We start from the raw sequence: 18,431 nt of genomic DNA, 5'->3' as shown, positions 1-18,431 counted from the left end.
AAAAGCTCCTGCGTGTCTGCTTTGACTTACCGCTGCTTGAACTCTGCATAGAGGATGCGATTAGGGAAGCCCTTCCTGCAGATCCTGATGCCCTCCAGCACCCCGTTGCAGCGAAGCTGGTGCAGCACCAGAAATGGGTCTATGATCCCTGCACAATATCCAAAAATGTGAGTGCGACCCACATGGTTTCACTCTATGTGATGTATTTGAGCTGAGAGTTACCAGGAGTCTTGGTCTCATTGGGAATGATACAGCGCACAAAGTGAGGCTGGGTGCTGCGGAGGTTTGTCATCAGCTTCTTCAGATTTTCCTGGAGAGAAAAAATAGCATCGCAAATTGCATTCAATGAGTACAATGAAACTATCTTGCAATATATGTACTATATATGTATATTTCAAAAAGGAGATTAAAAAAGCCAATACTATTCAATGTGGACAGACTCTTAACCCTTGTTGAACATGTTGAGACTGAGCCAATAAATTACCGTAATTTCTCGTGTATAACATGCTCTTGAGTATAATACGCACCTTCAAAATTGAACCCAAAATTCAGGAAAAACCTTCTACCTGTGTATAATACGCACCATTTGCTGCTATCCATGCTCAAAACCTAAAGTATTATCCATATTTTATTACCTTTTTCGCTGAAACATTGTGCTCTGCGTGCATGGACTGATGTAATTCAGATTTTTTTAATCGAACCTAGGTGTTGCCTCCTACTCAAGTTCTCATATTAGCAACAAACAAAGACAATGATCGACTCAAATCAATGCTCAATGATACAATTAGTACAACATTTCAATAGTACTGTTGAAAATTGTAGTCTTAACGTGTAGGAGCTTTTCTTTGGATTTCTTCCATAATCTCACAATAGCTTTGTTTATGTCAAACTGTCGAGCTGCTTCACAGTTCCCTTATGAGGGCAACAGTGATCACTTTCTTCTTAATAGCAGCAGAGTAACTTGATTGAACCTTTCCTCAACATTTTTTAAAGTACAAGGAAAAAATCTGTGATTTAGTAAAGATGTTTTTGAGCCGGTCGTGTTAATTTATTTTTGCTGTATATATATATATATATATATATATATATATATATATATATATATATATATATATGCCACAACTTGATAGCCGCTCCATAAAAAAAAAAATGCCTTCTCTAAACCGGTCCGTGGTGCAAAAAAGGTTGGGGACCACTACCCTACGGAACTAAGGGCCGATTAGTTTGTTCCACTGACTTGCATGCTTTCTTCCAAACAATGTGTTCTTTTACTCAACATTTTTTTACTTTGGTCCGTGAAGTGGTGGTCGAAGAAATACCGGTAAATCTGCCGTCTAGTAAGACGCTCATCTGATGCTGTCAAACTCATGTGTGAGCAATAGATATGATATCGATATTGATATGGCGGTGCCTGTGAGGATGTCACAATTATTGAGTGAGCAGCGAAAATTTACCGTATTATAGATACATTTGTAACATTAGACATTCCATATTACATTGGAATGAAAGGTCACCTTTTTCATAACCCCTAGGTACTGGTATACATTTATACAACGAGAAACAATTTGGTTCATTTTCCGTTCATTTTCCGTATACCAATGTATAATACCCTCAATCGACATTTGATAATTTTCTTTTTTTGGGGGGGGGGGGGGGGGGGGGGGCGTAATATACATGAGAAATTTAGGGAAGTAAAAGTTTAGTTAACAAAGTTAACAAATTAAGTTTGTTAAATGTGTGAATAAATCTGGGTGAATAAATGTCATTTTTCTCAGAATAATCCAAGTAGACCTATAGCAAAGGGCTCTTCATATTCAGATACATTTCAATAAATGAGAAGAATAATTGGTAAATCTACTTTATCTTAGTAGTTCAATTCAATACTAAATTTCATATATTATAGAGGTAGATTACAAATAGTTTCCCTTTTTTCATTATTTTTTTTACAATTTTGAGTGTAGTTTACACCAAATTAAAATGTTAAATGTATAATATATTTAAATAGGGTTAGTGATAGGGTTAAATGACCTTGCAAGGTATTCTAATTTGTGCACCTGTATATATACTGTTACATATATATATATATATATATATATATACACACACACACACACACATATACACCCTGTTTTTTTTTTCTCTCCATCCACCCATACAGCACCCACAGGATTTCCTCAGTGATGAAATGCGGGAGGAGCCAGCACAGACTTAAAGTGATGTTCATGTGATCATTGCCCTAAACATCACTGCAAGTCTTAACTGCCTCTGTCCCAGAGAGCCGTTCTGATGCCCACACCACGCCCTCAATAAGACATTTCAAATGGTTTATAACAAGAGAACAATTGGTGTCATGCTAACCTTGTGCAGCTGAGACACTGTCTGGAATGAGGCCGCCTTCTTCCTTCTCTCTTTGATCCCAGTTTTGGACTCTGCAATTACCCAAAAGTTAGCCCACTGAACTCTTTGACCATATGGACCTAACAATTTGTATACGGTCCTGTGTGTAACGCATTCGCTACCTGAGTCTGACCCGACGTAGTTCTCGTACAGAGAAGCTAGCATCTTGTTTGCGGACTTCTGGAAACAACTCACCACTGTCTCATTCAGCGGGTCTTTGTTTTTGTCCAACCAGCCAATTATATTATATGGTACCTGTAAAACACATCAGATGTGCAAATGTTCAAGTACAATGAAAATAAAAAAAATCCTCAATGAGTGGACAGCACTTACCACTCCAGCATAGTGCACAAGTTCGAAGTGGGCTTCATATTTGCGCTTCTTGTCCGGACGTGGCTTTTGGAAATTTGGAGACTTGCCAATATGATTATCATACATCTTGGCTTTGAAGCTGCTGTCTGTGGCTTTTGGGAACATGCACTCCTCTTCAAGGATGGACATGATGCCAAGAGGCTGCAGGACAGGAACAGTTTACTCAAGTAAAGCAAAAAAATATATATAATCATTTGACATGAACATGTCTTTTCTACCTTCTCGATGAGATCAATGCACGCTTGAAGGTCCAGCCCGAAGTCGATGAAGGTCCATTCAATGCCCTCCCTCTTGTACTCCTCCTGCTCCAGGATGAACATGTGGTGGTTGAAAAACTGTTGCAGTTTCTCATTGGTGAAGTTGATGCACAGCTGCTCGAAGCTGTTGAGCTGCAATGGGATGCGATCAGGTTGAAAACATGAACACCATCGTTTTTAACTAAGGAAACACTGACGAGTTTTGTTCTGGTCGATGCAAAGACATTTGGTCGAGTTTTTTCCCCAAGTAAACCCAACAACCTGCCTTTTAGATCCAATTCCCACATCACACATACATTTTTTTATGCCTTCTTTGAGGAACAGATTTTAAATGTTGTCAATTACTCTCAGCACACGCGAGTTTTCCCCACTGCTTATCGAACTTTCTTTGTAGGTATAGATACATTTTCTTCCAGAACACAGAACATTGAGTAAGGGGTGTCCCAAGGGTCAATTTTAGGTCCACTTCTTTTTAATTTGTGCATGCTTCCTCTTGGGAATGTCATTAGGAGAAACAACATCAGCTTTTATAGTTACGCAGATGAGACACAGCTGTATATCGCCGTGTCTCTCTGATGATGCAGGGCCAATTGCTACCCTTCTTCGCTGTATTTTAGATATTAAGTCATGGATGACAGTGAATTTCCTACAGCTCAACCAGGACAAAAGAGGGTTTAGTCATCGGTCCTGAAAGTGAGAGACAAAAACTTTTGCTAAAACTACAAGATTTTAAAACATCACAGTATGTAAAGAACATGGGTGTTATTTTTTACTCCGAGATTCATTTTATTCCACACATGAAGAATGTAACCTAGATAGGTTTTTACCATTTTCAAAATATAGCCAGAGTCCGCCTGTTTCGCTCTCAGGCTAACACAGAGGTGCTGATACATGCATTTATCTCCTGTCGTGTAGATGACTGCAATGCCCTGCTCTGGTTCTCCGAAAAAATATTATCTCTAATCTACAACTACTTTAGAACTCAGCTGCTTGTGTGTAGACAAAGACCAGAGGGCGAGAACACATTCCACCAGTTTTAAGATCGCCGCACTGGCTCCCTGTGTGTTTTTTGGATAAATTTTAAGATTCTTTTGCTAGTTTTTAAATATTATATCTATCGGATATGCTTTTCTCATATCAACCCTTGTGGGCCCTGAGGTCCTCTGACACTGGCCTTTTAATTATTCCACCGGCAAGAACAAAAACCTACGGAGAGGCTGCATTCAGCCATTATGGCCCGCGCCTTTGGAATAGCCTGCCAGAAGCCATCGGGACTACAGAGTCTGTTGGTGTTTTTAAAAGGAGGCTGAAGACTCACCTATTAGATTTAGCTTTTAACCGATTTCTTATTTAGTTATTTTGTTTACTTATTTATTATTTATTAATTTAGCTAATCCTTACTTTTGTCATTTTATTTTATGTTATTGTATTTCTTATTGTCCTTCAGTTTTTTATTCTGTCCTATTTTCTTTCAGTCTTCTTAACCTTTTAAGTTTAAATCCAGTTTCTCCTCATGGGAGCCTCCACGCTGGGAGGTGTGTTCGGTCTGCCCACGGGGGATGTCATTCTGCAGTTTCCCCGTGCCCCGGGGGATAGAGGGGCTCTGCACAATGTGGGGAGTCCATCCCGGTCTTCCCGAGTCATGCTGGTATTTGCAGTGGCATCCTCTGTGGATGCACGTGGCAGCACCTCTCAGTGTGGATGGCTCCCACAGGTTTGTCTTTCCTCCCCCGGATCCTCAGTGCCTTGCCGTGTCAATACACTATTAATCACTATGTGACAGTGCTGTGTGCGTGTGTATGTGAGGGTGTGCAAGTTCATGTGGCTGTGTTTTGCATTTTAATGTGGCGGTGGTAGTGGTGGGTATACTTCTTCTATGTAAATATACTTGTCATTTTTTGTCGGTTTTAATTGCTGTAGAGCACTTTGTCTTGCATTTTAATGTATGAAAAGTGCTATATAAATACATTTGATTTGATTTGACTTGATCTTTATTATATAGACCACAGGTGTCAAACTCAAGGCTTTGATTTCATGTGGCCCACAAAAGCAAATCATGTGAGTCAACTTCCATGAGTCTTGCTAAAATCTGGACAGAAATATCAAATTGTCACGTTATAAATAACGTTGACATATTGCAAGCCCCTTATTTAGGTAACTTAAAAAGTTGTTGATATGATTCGGCAATTAAACCTTTATATAGATTCACAGTCATAACTGCCCTGCGAGATAAACCGTGCCAACAACGTGGCCCATGACAAAAATATGTTTGACACCCCTGATGTAGAATGATGCTGCATCATTAGTGAAAATGGCACACACAGAGCACCTGGTATTTCCAAACAAAATAAGCACAATAAGCATACAGTACATGTATTTTGTCAATTCTGCATAAATTGTATAATGAGTCAACTTACGTCAAAGATCTCAAAGCCAGCAATGTCCAGCACTCCTATGAAGAACTGGCGGGGCAGTGTAGTGTATAGGGTCCGGTTAATCCGTCCCACCATCCATTTGAACATGCGGTCATATGTAGCTTTGGCCAGAGCGCCTACAGCATAGTTGACCTACGACACACACACATGCACACGCACGCGCACACAAATATTGTATATATAGCTGTCATTTACACATATAGCTCCAGTTGCTTAGTAACCAGAATCTAGTGTATGCAGAGTTGCTTGCAGTGTATTTCTATTCCATTGCCTTTATCTCGTGTGCTTCTCTCTCTCTCTGTGTGTGTGTGTGTGTGTGTGTGTGTGTTTAGAAACAAATGTGCAAACGTGTGGTTGTGTGGCCTTACCTGTTCAACATTCTGCCCCTTTACCACATACTCATTACCCACTTTCACCCTTGGGTGGAGGAGGCCTTTAATGAGGTCAGCTGAACTGACCCCCATCAGGTACGAGGCCTTGTCCGCACCTTGATTTAAAAAACAAAACAAAAACAACAACAAAAAAACAACAACAAATCACAAAAGTGTTTTGGTGCCTTTTTTGTTACTTTTGTTGGTTCTTACTTTCAGTGCCATCAGTCTCTGCCTGTTCCTCGCGCTGCTTTTGCTTGAACTTCATGTTGCCGAAGTGCATGATGGCGCCGACGATTTTATAGCAGCCATTCTTCTCATCGAGCAGAAAGCCGAGGATGTCCATGGCGTGCTGCAGAGGTGATCTGGTTATCTGATGCAGCCCAACAAAGCGGGACGATATAATCTCTTACGTCAGTGGCCATCAACTCCAGTCCATCATCCAGGTTCTCAACAGTGGTCACCCCCTGAGAGCAGAAGTGATAGTCGTACGGGTTGGAGGACACCAGCAACATGTCTGCAACAAAAGAGTTTAGAAAGTCATGTATCATGCCATGCCAACTCAAAAGTAATTAAACATCTAAAGTCAACAATGGAGTTGCCACCTAAAAGTTCCGGTTTCTTCTGCGACATGATCTGGTAATAGATGTGGTAGCTTCTTTCGCCCGGCTGCTGGAAAATCACTCTGGATTTTTCCAGAAGATCTGAGGAGCAGAGAAAGGAATTGAGACAATAAACCAGATCCCCGGTATCGAGTTCCTGTATAAATGTTTAATGCCTTTGCTTTGGGACCTGATTGAAATTTTCAAGATGCTCTGTGAACTAAAATGAGGATAATGAATTTGACATTCTGGACCAAGAGGGAACTCTGGATCTGTTTGAAACTTTCCCCCAGTTTTAGTTATTATGTAAGATCCCAACCATCCATTCATCCATCAATTTTCTCTACCACACACCTTGGAATGGTCGCCAGTCAATCACAGGGATCATGACCGCACTCACATTCACACCGTTAACTGAGTCGGAACGGAACCCACGCTGCCTGCACCCAAGTCAGGTGAATGAACCACTAGTCATTGATCTGAGACTAATCAATGGCCAACGTGTCAACGTGGATGGATGAACCCATATGCATATACATAATACAATTTTCTTAAGGGAGGTCATAAAATACATCAGTGAAAAAGCGCCAAACTCACATATATCAATGTCAGCAGAAGCCAGTTTGCCAGTGGGGCCAAAGTGGATCCTGATGAACTTTCCCTGTGGGGAAAAGGAGCTGTATTTTTGTGGAAATGGAAAGCATGGTGTACAAATAACAAGAATATAAGCAACTGAATATGAATGCAATTCCCCAGGGCCAGGGTATTTCTGAAGTACTCACAAAACGGGATGAGTTGTCATTCCTCAATGTTTTGGCATTCCCAAACGCCTCCATGGCAGGGTTGGCCTCGATGATCTGATCCTCCAGAGTCCCCTGAGACAGAGGGGTTAATTTGTGGCGAAGCAGATTCCGTGGTGCAACGTGTACAGTTTTGTTATGAAAGAGACTCAATGCTGATGTCACTCACCCCCGTCTTAGTGGCAGGACCCTGCTGCAAGTAGAGAAAGTTTAAAACAAAATGTGAGATTGATATCTTGTCACGTACGACTTCATAAGACTTCACAACACGGAACATCATGACCAATAGAAGCTGGTTGTTAAAGCGATGGTAAAAAACAATGGCCTCCTCGTTTTATATGATGAAGTGCTTGCGGGAATGAGTATCAAACAACATTGGAAAAAAACAATGTTTTTAAAAATCAAAGAAAATGTAAAATATTTGGATCAAAACAAAAATGAGAGGGATATAAAAAATAATTGAAAATTCACTAAAAGAGCATTGCAAAGGGGGCTGGAAAGCACATGAGGGTGAAGACATGATTAATCAGTTCTGCCATTCTGGGGAATGGAAAGGTATGGGAACAAGAAAGAATTCCTGGTAGGGAAAAAATACAAATACAAAAAAGGAAAAGGAAAACAAAATTCAGGAAAAAAAGGGTTGAAAAAGGGAGGAGAGGAAAAAAGTACGGTTGCCATGTGTGCCTTACTGCTTTCTTAGCAGAGGTTTCCCCAAGAGCTGCCACAATGGCAAAATACTGAATGACACGTTTCGTGTTGACAGTTTTGCCAGCACCGGATTCTCCGCTAGGAGTGTGAAAAATAACAGGTGAAAAGAGGGCAGAGAACTAATAAAAGTCATGGAAAACAACAGCACACAGGTTGTTACGAGAGAAAGAAAAAGAAAAAAAATGAAAAATCTTTGAAAGAAAAAAAATACATTTGTGCGCTTTTATCTCTCCAAAAAAAAAAAAAAAAAAAAAATTTGTCAATTCTGTTACAAGTTATGCGACTTCTTTGTTCAAAGAAATAACATGTTACATGAAAGAAGAGGTCACTTACGTGATAAGCATGGACTGGTTCTCCCGATCTGAAAAAGACAGACATTCATGTGCCATCTGTTTGCCGTGGTGTGTGTGTGTGTGTGTGTGCGTGTGTGCGAACGCTTACTGCGCAGCATTGCATTGTAGGCATTGTCTGCGACGCTGTAGATGTGCGGCGGCACCTCTGAGCGTCGTTTGCCTTTGTAGGCGGCGACCACAGGGGCCGTGTAGACAGGCAGCCACTTGTACGGGTTCACCGCGACGCAGAAGAGGCCCGAGTAGGTCTAAAGGTGACACAAGGGCGGCGCTCGTGATCAACTCCACCCAAATACCGCTGCCTGCGTGAATTAGACGACTGCAGTCGGCAAAAGGTCAGCTCGGGTCAGCCCAGACTCACATAGATCATCCAGGCCGAGTAGCGTCTGCGCATGTTGAAGAGGACAGAGGCTTCGTTGAGGTGCGTCAACATTGCCATGTCTTCTATCATGTCGTACTTGGGAGGGTTCATCTGTTGGATGTCGCCCTCCTTCACGGTCAAAGTCTGCGCGGACACCGAGAGGGCATTATGGGATGGAGCGGTGCCCCTCGGAAATAAACTTGACAATTCTGCACACTATTTGTTCCCATGCACCTTACCTTTCCATTTTTGGTCTGAACAATGACTTTGTCCCCACTGAGCTCCTTCATCTCGATCTCGATGTATCCCTCTTTCTCATCGGGGATCCATGCTCGTTTCTTACCTACAGAAAGGGAACCACGTTGATTGATTTTTCTTTTTTGGTTGTTTTTTTTTTTTTTTTGAGATGCAACATCTCATTTGCAAGGGGGTCCCACACACCAAAAAAAATAAAATAAAATACAACAAATTGGGCAATCCAAAATACCACACGAAACAAAATAATAATAATAATAATAATAATGCAAAACAATACATGTCAAAAACAGCCGTTAACGACATCAATCTCAACACAGAGCAGGGGAAAAGTATGAAATCAATTTATAGTAATTTAAAAAAATGTACAAAAGAGTCAAATAAAAGAATGTAGAGGGAAACTTCATTAAATTATGTTCAGAAACTTTGACATTTGAAGTAATGAAACAAGTTCCAGTTAGAAGGTGCCGATGATTTAAAGGCTTTCTTGCCCATTTCTTTACAAACCGAAGGCATTGTGAAGAGCGACTGTTCTGAACCCGAACTCGAGCTACTTCTTGAGCAATTTGAGATGTTTTAGAAAAGACTAGTTTGCCGTTTTTATCTTTCATTCGTTACGATGTGACAATAAGCATTTGGCATTCTCTTGACTAAAAACGGAGATACATTTGTATTATTTTGTTATTAGTCTTGGACCCGCTGTTGTATTAAAAAAAACAAAACGAAGCATTTTATTGTTGAACTTTTGGGGTTATTGTATTGCCTTCGACTGAATCAGTTTGAAATGTCTTTTGTGAAGCAACCCAAAAGTGTAGGAGCAAGGAAGAGTGTATTCATGCTCCCGTGAGCGTGTCTGCGGTTTCACGTTGTGCTCGGAGGCCTACCGTCAAAAGCGATCGTTTGCGCCGTGAGTTGCTCCAAATCCGATTTGCGCAGAAAGGGCGCAGCTTCCCCGAAGTCCTTCATGTCAAAACTGGACATGGTTCCACCTGCCCGACAGCCCCTTCGATGGAAATACAACAAATGATGTTAGGATGCTGTCACGTCACCTTACTCGGAGAGGATTCAGAACAAATGCAAACGCGGCGTATGCAGGTTGGGTTTGGTTTAAAAACAAACAAAAGTGTACAAATAATACTTGAGATTTAAAAAAAAAAAAAAAACTATTAAAAAACGAGAAAAAAAGAACACTGCAATGAGGATGAGGAGTCATGAAGAAAATGAAGATGAGGAAAAGTTGACCGGGTTCGTTAAAGAGGCGACAAGCCGTGCGTAAAAATAAAATAAAAATAAAAATCGAATAAAACATAGGGGGGGGGGGGGGGGGGGAGAGAGATGCAACCCACCTAGGAAATGCAAAGAGTTGCCCGGTGACTTGCGGAAACGCGCACGAGGAAATAACGGCAGGGTGAGAAGTGGCCCGCTTTATAGCGTCTCGTCAAGGTCACGGTCAGCGGACATTTGTCTCTCATTAGTTTGTGCCATGCACCTCCTCCGGCGCCCATTGGTGCCGAGCGCCTGTCTCAATTGACACAAAAGGAAAGCAACGTTTTTGTCATTGCGCTGAACTCAAGCGGGCTATTTCGGTGCACTCCACAGGCTGCGGGCACAGTTGAGAATGCTTCATTTCTTACGTGCGTCATGGCTGACTTCGTCGCATCCGTGCGAAGAAATGGAGGCTAATGTAACAATAGAGTGGTTTTATTTTCACGAATTTGGGGCAAATCCACATTCCAAATGCTCTTCGGTAGACCGTTTGTGTCGTGAGAAGTTGCTATGCCCCTCCGAGGATGCGACCTTAGAGGATTATTTCGGGTGCTGTAGGGCATTAAACAAGGTACTATAAATACACAACTTGTGTATTAATAGAGAGAAAGATGGTGCGTTGCAAAGTTAAAAGTGGCAAAAATCGAATCGATTCATTGACCAAACGGTCACCTTGGGTTGAGCTTTCCATCTTCTGGTTTGTGGGGTTAGATCATCACAAGTGCACTCTGCCGAATCTGACCTTGAGAGCGAGGGGAAAGGTTGGAGTGTATGGGTAGGGGCACTGGAGCACAGCTTCTCAGAATAGACAAAGCCAGAGTCCAGAATTCCTCATCGGGACTTTGACCGGTCACCGTGGCCTACCTCGGATACCGAGATGAAGTCATATGCGGCAAAACCAGACATTAATGCGCCATCTCCGACCGTTCTCGTACGCTGTCTCGAAGCGGGGCTTCGAAACCCGGCGGCGGCCATCTTTGTGGACGCCGTTATCTGTCGCGGTGGCAGACTATGAGGTGTTGCCGCGACGGCTCAAACGTTCCCGGGCCTCAATGAGATAGAGCTGGCCGGACCTATTCTGGGAGAAGGGGCTCTTCAGAGTGGCGGAGGCTGCTTTATGTACTATGTCACCCACTGCACCGTTTCAAAAGCTGGCATGCTGATAACACATGAGGAGGAGATGAACCCTGAAGTCCCCAGAGCTGCTGGCTTTAAATAAGTCTGTAAACACACACACACACACACACACACACACATATATATATCTCCAAACACATAGTGAAGTTTTTGCAGCGTTAGCGTCGCCCCCCACCCCCCCCCACCCCCACCCCGCCCCACCCAGCCAGCACATCTCTCTGCACCGCTAAACTGCAGCCTTTAGCAGCAGCTGACTTGTCCAGCTCACAGCTCTCCTTACATCCCCAGTGTTCGTCAAAATCATTTAGACTAATGCTCCTGTTTTCATTATTGGACATTTGCACAGGTTTAAATTACATTCTCGTATAAAATAACTCAAGTCCAGCTGAAGGCCTCGCCTCCAAAATGTTAGGTTAGAGCTCCATGGGTCCATTACGGGGGGTCGGCCCGCCGGCTGTCATGTTGGTGATGTGCAAGCGAGGAGCCAACATTTTGGGCATCAAGACTTGATCTGCGGGCCGCTGACAGTTGTTTTAGATCGTCATGGGCCGGATGCCTGCGGGATTAGGCGGCGAGATGGGGAGAGGGATTGGGAATTATGGCCGCAGTCGTTTTCATCAGCGCTTAATCGTACTTGACGCAGCCCAACCCGATCTCCGTGTTGGACCTCTGCACAGGTGGCACCGTTAATCACCGAGTGAAATAACAAAATGAAAATCAAAAGCAACTGCTGCTGCCTTTCAAAATATCTTGTATACATTTGATGGTTATCAAAATATGTTGTATCCTGAAGACATGCAACACTAACCAAATATATATACACATATATATACATATATATATATATATATGTATATATATTTATATGTATATATATAGGGGTAATATTCAACGGTAAATACATTCCTCACATTCAAATTTCATTCAGTTTCAAAGTTAATACATTTTACTGATGTGAGTATTTGAATTGTAGGCCGTTATCATTCAAAAGGTAAAAAGTGTTTTGAAGAATGTTTTTTTTTTTTTTAATAATGGCGAATTGTCTTCACGTTATATGTCCCAAACGAAATTTCCGTGTAAATAATATTTCCCCCCTATTGCTTAATATGCCTTTACCATAAAAAGTAGCACAAACGTTCCTTTTTGTGGTTCTTTTCCAAATGCTCCTTCCATGTGACTCAAATTGTCTTTACTGTTAATGCCACTGGAGCGAGCCTCATTATGTCGTTGCAAGCGGGATCTGTGATCTGAAGTGTGAGGATGTGGCAGCCATTTTGCGTTCACGCGGTGGCAGGCAACAAAATCGATGGTGTTTATTTCTTAGGTATATATGAATTTGTGAAAACGTGTCAGAACGATTGTCTGTCTTTCCCGTTATTACAGTGGTGTAAAGACAAGAGTGTCATGAGTTTAAAGAGTACTTAGGATTATTTACGCACTTGGAACTGCATAGTTTGAAGGGCAACACGTAAATTGTGCAACTCACGTGATTTTGATGATGCTGTTGGTCTTTACCATTATGCACGTTTGTCTTTACCGTTACGCAAGAAGTGTGTGTGAGTTGGCCACCACCATTTGCCCCGGCAATAGGTTTTTATCAACAAAGCTGCGACAAAGTCATTAGCATTGTTTTATTATCATTGTTTGTGATTTTTCCCATACAAGTTGAAGAAATATTGAAATTATTATTGAAATACATTTCGATACTTTCAATCCATGTTTTTACTTTGGTAACGTATTCAAAGTTTGTAATCTATAAATAAACCACCACAAAATTGGGAGAGCCGTGCTTTTCATCGGAGAGCGATGATTTCATAATTTCAGCCCGTGCTGTGAACCTGTTTTAAATGGGTAAAATAAAGCATTGGTTGAGATAATAAATACTGGATCACAACAGCCCATACAATAAAAAAAGAGGATCAAAGCATTCATCGCCGGTGGATATTTCTGGAAAGGCCTTGTGCCCGACCACAATGCATTGCAGCGCTGCTTTGGGTTCAGCTCTCAGCCATCGGGTCATCAGAGTGGAGACGGGCTGGCGCGTGGCACAAACACACCCTAAAGCCCCAATTATTCTTCCTCACTGACTGCATGTGGCCCCCTGACATCGCACGCACGCACACACACACACACACACACACACACACACACGCAAGGAGCTAATCAGTATTGTAGCTATTAGCCTATGGCTCCAGACAATAGCCACGGCGCTCATTGTCGTCTGAGTCCATAGGCCTGGCTAGCGTGGCCAGCCCTGCCCTCACTATGCATGGCAGCTCTCAGCTGTCTTTCTATTTCAGGACTATGGAGGCATACCTCGACCCAGCTGGGTCATCAGAGACAATGGACATGATGCCTTATCTAAACATAGGCCCGCAGACAATCTGACGCACTCCAGGATCCCGGTGAGAGCCCTGCAGCCTTATCGGCCCAATAAAACTAACTGAAAGAGTTAACAAGACTAAACACACACACACACACACACACACATACACATACTCTGCATTATGATTAATGACAATAAGGCAGCTGAGCTAGGTGATTCCCACGTCGAAAATGAGACGTCAATATGTCGATCCAATACGTCACCGAGACTTTTACAGTCAACTGAAACTTTTTGTAATCACAACTTCACAGCCTGACATTGCACACTTGGGGAAGGAATCTTATCCACCTTCCAGCAAAAGACGACAGACACCCGAAAGCGGTGTCAAATTAATTTTCTGCGTGGGCCACATCAAATTTATGGTTTCCCTCCGTGGGCTTTTAATACTGTTAAAAGTAAAAAATAATCTGAAGATATTTTCAGCCAAAATGAAAATGATGGATGGATGGATTGTATCAATTCTTGAAAATGGGCTGCTCAAAACCAAAAACGGATTCTGAAATCAGATTAGATCACATAATTCAATCCCGTTTTTAATCTGGATCAAACGCTCAGTTTGTGTCATTCAAAACGTTTTGTGATAACTTTGATCCCAAAAATCAGGATCATTCTGATCGGATTCAGGGTGGATTTCGGGAACAATATGTGATTTAAATGAATTTCTAACAGGTCAAATAAATAACTTTTATCATGCAATAGATAGTATGGGTATACATATATAAAACTGATTTTCCGAACCATACAGTTGAAATTATAGACCACGTCACACGACAGACCGTGAAAGTAGAAATACAATAATCCCCTCCAGATTACACCTTTTGAACTGCTGGGCCCAGGTTCTCACATTAAATTGGGGCAATGTTGTGTAAATTGTGTCAGGTTCGGGTTTTCGAGGTGTGGGAGACAAGACAAAAAAGTGAAGGACCCAATTGCTGGGAGGCAGGGCGGGAAAGCAGGAGTGCAGGAACTTCAAAAAAAAAAATGCATTTTTATTTAGCAAGCAAAAAAGGCAAACAAGGATCATGGAGGCAAAAGGCGAAATCAACACACTCCAAGATGTAAATACAAAGTAACAAAGAAAGGGAAAAAACTAATCACTATAAAAACATGACAGGACTAAGAAGACATGACGAGACAAAAGATCACATCCAGTATTAAAAATGACAATCGACCTACGGCAGTGAACCAACACTGACTGGAAGAAAGCAGAGAACTAAATACAAAAGCAAACTGACGAGACAACGAGGAGCACCTGCACAAGACATGAGTGGCTGGAGGGAGCTGATTGGTGGAATCAAGGGGCTTGGCTGACGAGAACAGGTGGAAACGAAATCCTAACGAGCAAGACAAGACAACATGGGACACAGGAAAACATGAAACATCGATCCATCCATCCATTTTCTTCCCCTTATCCAGAGTCAGGTCGCGGGGGCAGCAGCAGCAGGGAAGTTTAAACTCCAGCGTGTCGTGGGTCCTCACCAGGGAGCTGTCCGGGAGGCATCCTAACTAGATGCCCAAGTCGCCTCATCTGGCTCCTCTTCATGCAGAGGAACAGCGGCTCGGCTCTGAGCCCCTTCCAGATGACTGTGCTTCTCACCCTATTCCTAAGGGACAAGCCAGACACCCTGCGAAGGAAACGATCTCCCGTTCCATTCTTTCCTCACTTGTGAACAACACCCCGAGATATTTGAACTCCTCCAATTGGGGTAGGATCTTTTCCTCGACCCGGAGAGGGCACTCCGCCCTTTTCCGACCGAGGACCGTGGCCTCGGATTTGGAGCTCATCCCATCTGCTTCACGCTAGGCTGCGAACTGGTCCAGCGAGAGTTGAAGATCACAGTTTGATGAAGCCATCAGAACCACATCATCTGCCAAAGGCAGAGAAGCGATGCTGAGGCCACGGAACTAGACCCCCTCAACACCTTGTCTGTGCCTCGAAATTCTGTCCAAAAAGGTAATGGACTGAATCGGTGACAAAGGGCAGCCTCGGCGCACTTCAACCCTCATTGGAAGCGTACCTAATCACTGCCGGTAATGCGAACCGGACTCGGACAATGCTCGTTCCGAACGGCTCGTTCCGAACGGCCCTTATCAAGGGTTATGGTACTCTGTACTCCCAGAGCACCCCCACAGGAACCCCAGAGGGACACACTTTAAACTTTATTGCCATTTTTTTCAGAAATATACTATCTTGTCTTCCTCAGTACTGTAGGAGGTTAGCACAAACTACAGTACATTCTTATCAGTTTTGGACTATGGAGATATCATTTACGTATATGCATGCCCCCCTGCCATAAGATTCGTTACTGGCGATGGGTTTATGACACACCGCGGTCAACTGTACCATAATGTCGGCTGGACCTCCTGAGCTCTGACAAGAGAGCAACCATGTTTTCGGTTTATCTATCTAAGTCTTTTTCTTTGTAACGTGACCGCTCATTTAACAAATGTGGTCAGTTTTAAGTTTGAAATTCTTCCGCATGCCCACGAGATACCAACGAGAGCACGCAGGTTTCACTTTCAGAGTCGACAGAGCCTCATCAAATGTGCTGTGAGTACAGGTGGTTGTCCATAGATGGCTTTGCGCAGCTCTTAAGATAAATGCAATGATACATGTTGCGTGGTTTACACAGGCGTCAAGGTCTTGTACTGTATGTGTCCTTTATACAGGCGCGCACGCCACCTGTTATGCTGGCAACTGCTCAAACAAAAAGAGTTGAAATGACTCGCAGCAAATGTGTTGGGAGTTAAATTATGTTGGTGGTTGATGCTAATAGTGTGAACAAATGCAACAAATGTGAGGTTAAAGTTGTTACCTCAATCATACAATAATAACAACAGTGACTTACTAATTGTATGTATGTATTTTTGGATGCAAAAATATATCTTATCCAAGATAATAATGCTTTATTATTACTGGTTTTAAGAGCTTTTATCTATCTGTCATTTGAAATTGAAATTATTTATTTGAACCAATTTTTTTTTTTTTTTTTTTTTACAAAGGTAAAATGATTATGCAATGTACAATCTCCCAGATTCTATAGGTAAGAACTGGGTACACAAATTTTGTACACTGGCATATATATATATATATATATATATAGTACAGATAACTTTGCAGTGGTCTATTGATTTTTTTTTTTTCCCCCAGAGCTATATTTAGTAGTTGTTTTTTTTCCCAGAACTATCAATGTAAAATATATACTTTATGTAAAGCCTTCAAAATGTCTTTTTAGTGATCACGATTGACTGCAGCTGATTTGTGAATAATTTGTTAGACAGTAGTCAGTTGACCAATACTCAGAACACTGGGAAAGTCCTGGGAATGCAGGGAGGATGTAAGAAGGAGAATCATATTCATGTTATTCATGTTAGGAACATATTTCAGACCGGAGGGGTGGGCAAACTATGGCCCGCGGGCCACATCCGGCCCGTTGATCTTTTCAATCCGGCCCGCCAAAGATTGGTTCAGAATCGCCCAAATCATATCAAAATCATGACTGCATTCATTTGACCTTGTCCTGTAATGCCAAGTGGTTCCACCAGGTTGTGCTGTAATGCCCAGTGGTTCCACCAAGTTGCCCTGTAATGCTCAGTGGTTCCACCAGGTAGCGCTGTTGGTACAGTGATACATTGACTTGACTTTGGCTGTTCTGTTTCTACTCTGCTACTGCGCTGAACCGCTTTTCAACCAAGAAGGGGCCAAAGAAAAAAGTCGACAGTGAGTGGCGAGTGTTTAATATAGAATGGATTACTACCTATTTTTTCACTGAAGTCCGGTCGAAGGCTACATGTCTAATTTGTTAAGAAACCATTGCGGTTTTAGAGGAATATTACGTCAGCCGTCACTTTTCTACCAGCATGCTGATGATGCTAACAGCCAATCAACGCAGCAACTGATGGCTCCGGCTCAGCGGTTAAAATCAAGCTTGTAGGCTCAGCAATACACCTTCATCGGACAAACTGTCATCCAAGATTCAGTCCCACAAGACCCTAAAAACAGCGCCACGGGACCTGCAGACGGAACTGATTGATCTCCAATGTGATACTGTCTCAAACGAGAAGTTCAACTCTCAAACTGGATGAGTTTTATGCTTCATTAAGCGCAAAAATCCAGAAGATGGCACAGAGGATGCTGGTAGTGTTTGGCTCTACATATGTGTGTGAACAGACTTTTAGTGTGATGAAGCAAGGTTATGGATTTGAGTCTCAGCTCTGACCTTTCTGTTCTCCATATTCTTGCATGGGTATAAGGACTCTAAACTTTTGGTTGGTGTGAATGTTTTGTTTGTCAGCATGTGCCCTGTCATTGACTGGCAAACAGTCCTGGGTGTCTTGCCCAAAATCAGATGGGATAGACTCCAGCTCAGCTGTGACCCTGGATAAGCAGGATAAGTGTAATTGAAAAGGGAAAAGCGAATGAAGCATTTTTTGTTTTAAAGAAGAGACACACATTTCTAATAAGTCAGACTGAATTATAATGTAATAAAAACAAATTGGCTGGTGACCAGTTCAGGGTGTACCCCGCCTCTCGCCCGCAGATAGCTGGGATAGGCACCAGCATGCCCGTGACCCTAGTGAGGATAAGCGGTACAGAAAATGGATGGATGGATGGATATTATAAACATTGTCAAGAACCTGTCATATGTGTATAAATTTCACTTGAACTAACTAGTAACTAACAGCATCAATTATTTGTAATAATAATTAAAAAGAAATAGATTAGTTAAGTAG

The 18,431-nt window shown here is 42.2% G+C and overlaps 1 protein-coding gene across 6 annotated transcripts in view; it reads right to left on the bottom strand.

Annotated features, from left to right (window-relative positions):
- The window catches only part of myh7ba (myosin, heavy chain 7B, cardiac muscle, beta a), a 28,905-nt gene extending 18,602 nt beyond the window's left edge, over positions 1 to 10,303 (bottom strand). The window contains exons 1-21 of one of the 6 annotated variants that reach the window (XM_061687331.1): positions 10,255 to 10,303; positions 9,793 to 9,911; positions 8,893 to 8,996; positions 8,654 to 8,797; positions 8,384 to 8,540; positions 8,276 to 8,303; positions 7,924 to 8,020; positions 7,404 to 7,427; positions 7,217 to 7,309; positions 7,032 to 7,095; positions 6,438 to 6,536; positions 6,246 to 6,349; positions 6,046 to 6,184; positions 5,830 to 5,948; positions 5,444 to 5,593; positions 2,988 to 3,158; positions 2,731 to 2,910; positions 2,520 to 2,652; positions 2,359 to 2,429; positions 223 to 310; positions 31 to 148 (exon numbers count right to left, since the gene is read on the bottom strand). In XM_061687331.1, coding sequence (XP_061543315.1) covers positions 31 to 148; positions 223 to 310; positions 2,359 to 2,429; positions 2,520 to 2,652; positions 2,731 to 2,910; positions 2,988 to 3,158; positions 5,444 to 5,593; positions 5,830 to 5,948; positions 6,046 to 6,184; positions 6,246 to 6,349; positions 6,438 to 6,536; positions 7,032 to 7,095; positions 7,217 to 7,309; positions 7,404 to 7,427; positions 7,924 to 8,020; positions 8,276 to 8,303; positions 8,384 to 8,540; positions 8,654 to 8,797; positions 8,893 to 8,996; positions 9,793 to 9,889 — 2,180 coding nt within the window. In that variant the 5' untranslated portion in view covers positions 9,890 to 9,911; positions 10,255 to 10,303. Of the gene's footprint in view, positions 1 to 30; positions 149 to 222; positions 311 to 2,358; positions 2,653 to 2,730; positions 2,911 to 2,987; positions 3,159 to 5,443; positions 5,594 to 5,829; positions 5,949 to 6,045; positions 6,185 to 6,245; positions 6,350 to 6,437; positions 6,537 to 7,031; positions 7,096 to 7,216; positions 7,310 to 7,403; positions 7,428 to 7,923; positions 8,021 to 8,275; positions 8,342 to 8,383; positions 8,541 to 8,653; positions 8,798 to 8,892; positions 8,997 to 9,792; positions 9,912 to 10,254 lie in introns of those variants that run through there. The other 5 variants (XM_061687330.1, XM_061687335.1, XM_061687333.1 and 2 more) reach the window with 5 other exon arrangements.
- Positions 10,304 to 18,431: the final 8,128 nt, after the last annotated feature.

The sequence above is a fragment of the Phycodurus eques genome, chromosome 10 (genome assembly GCF_024500275.1).
Source record: "Phycodurus eques isolate BA_2022a chromosome 10, UOR_Pequ_1.1, whole genome shotgun sequence".
Lineage (NCBI taxonomy): Eukaryota > Metazoa > Chordata > Actinopteri > Syngnathiformes > Syngnathidae > Phycodurus > Phycodurus eques.
The sequence above is the reverse complement of the archived record's forward strand: the minus strand, read 5'-3'. Positions and strand labels throughout refer to the sequence as shown.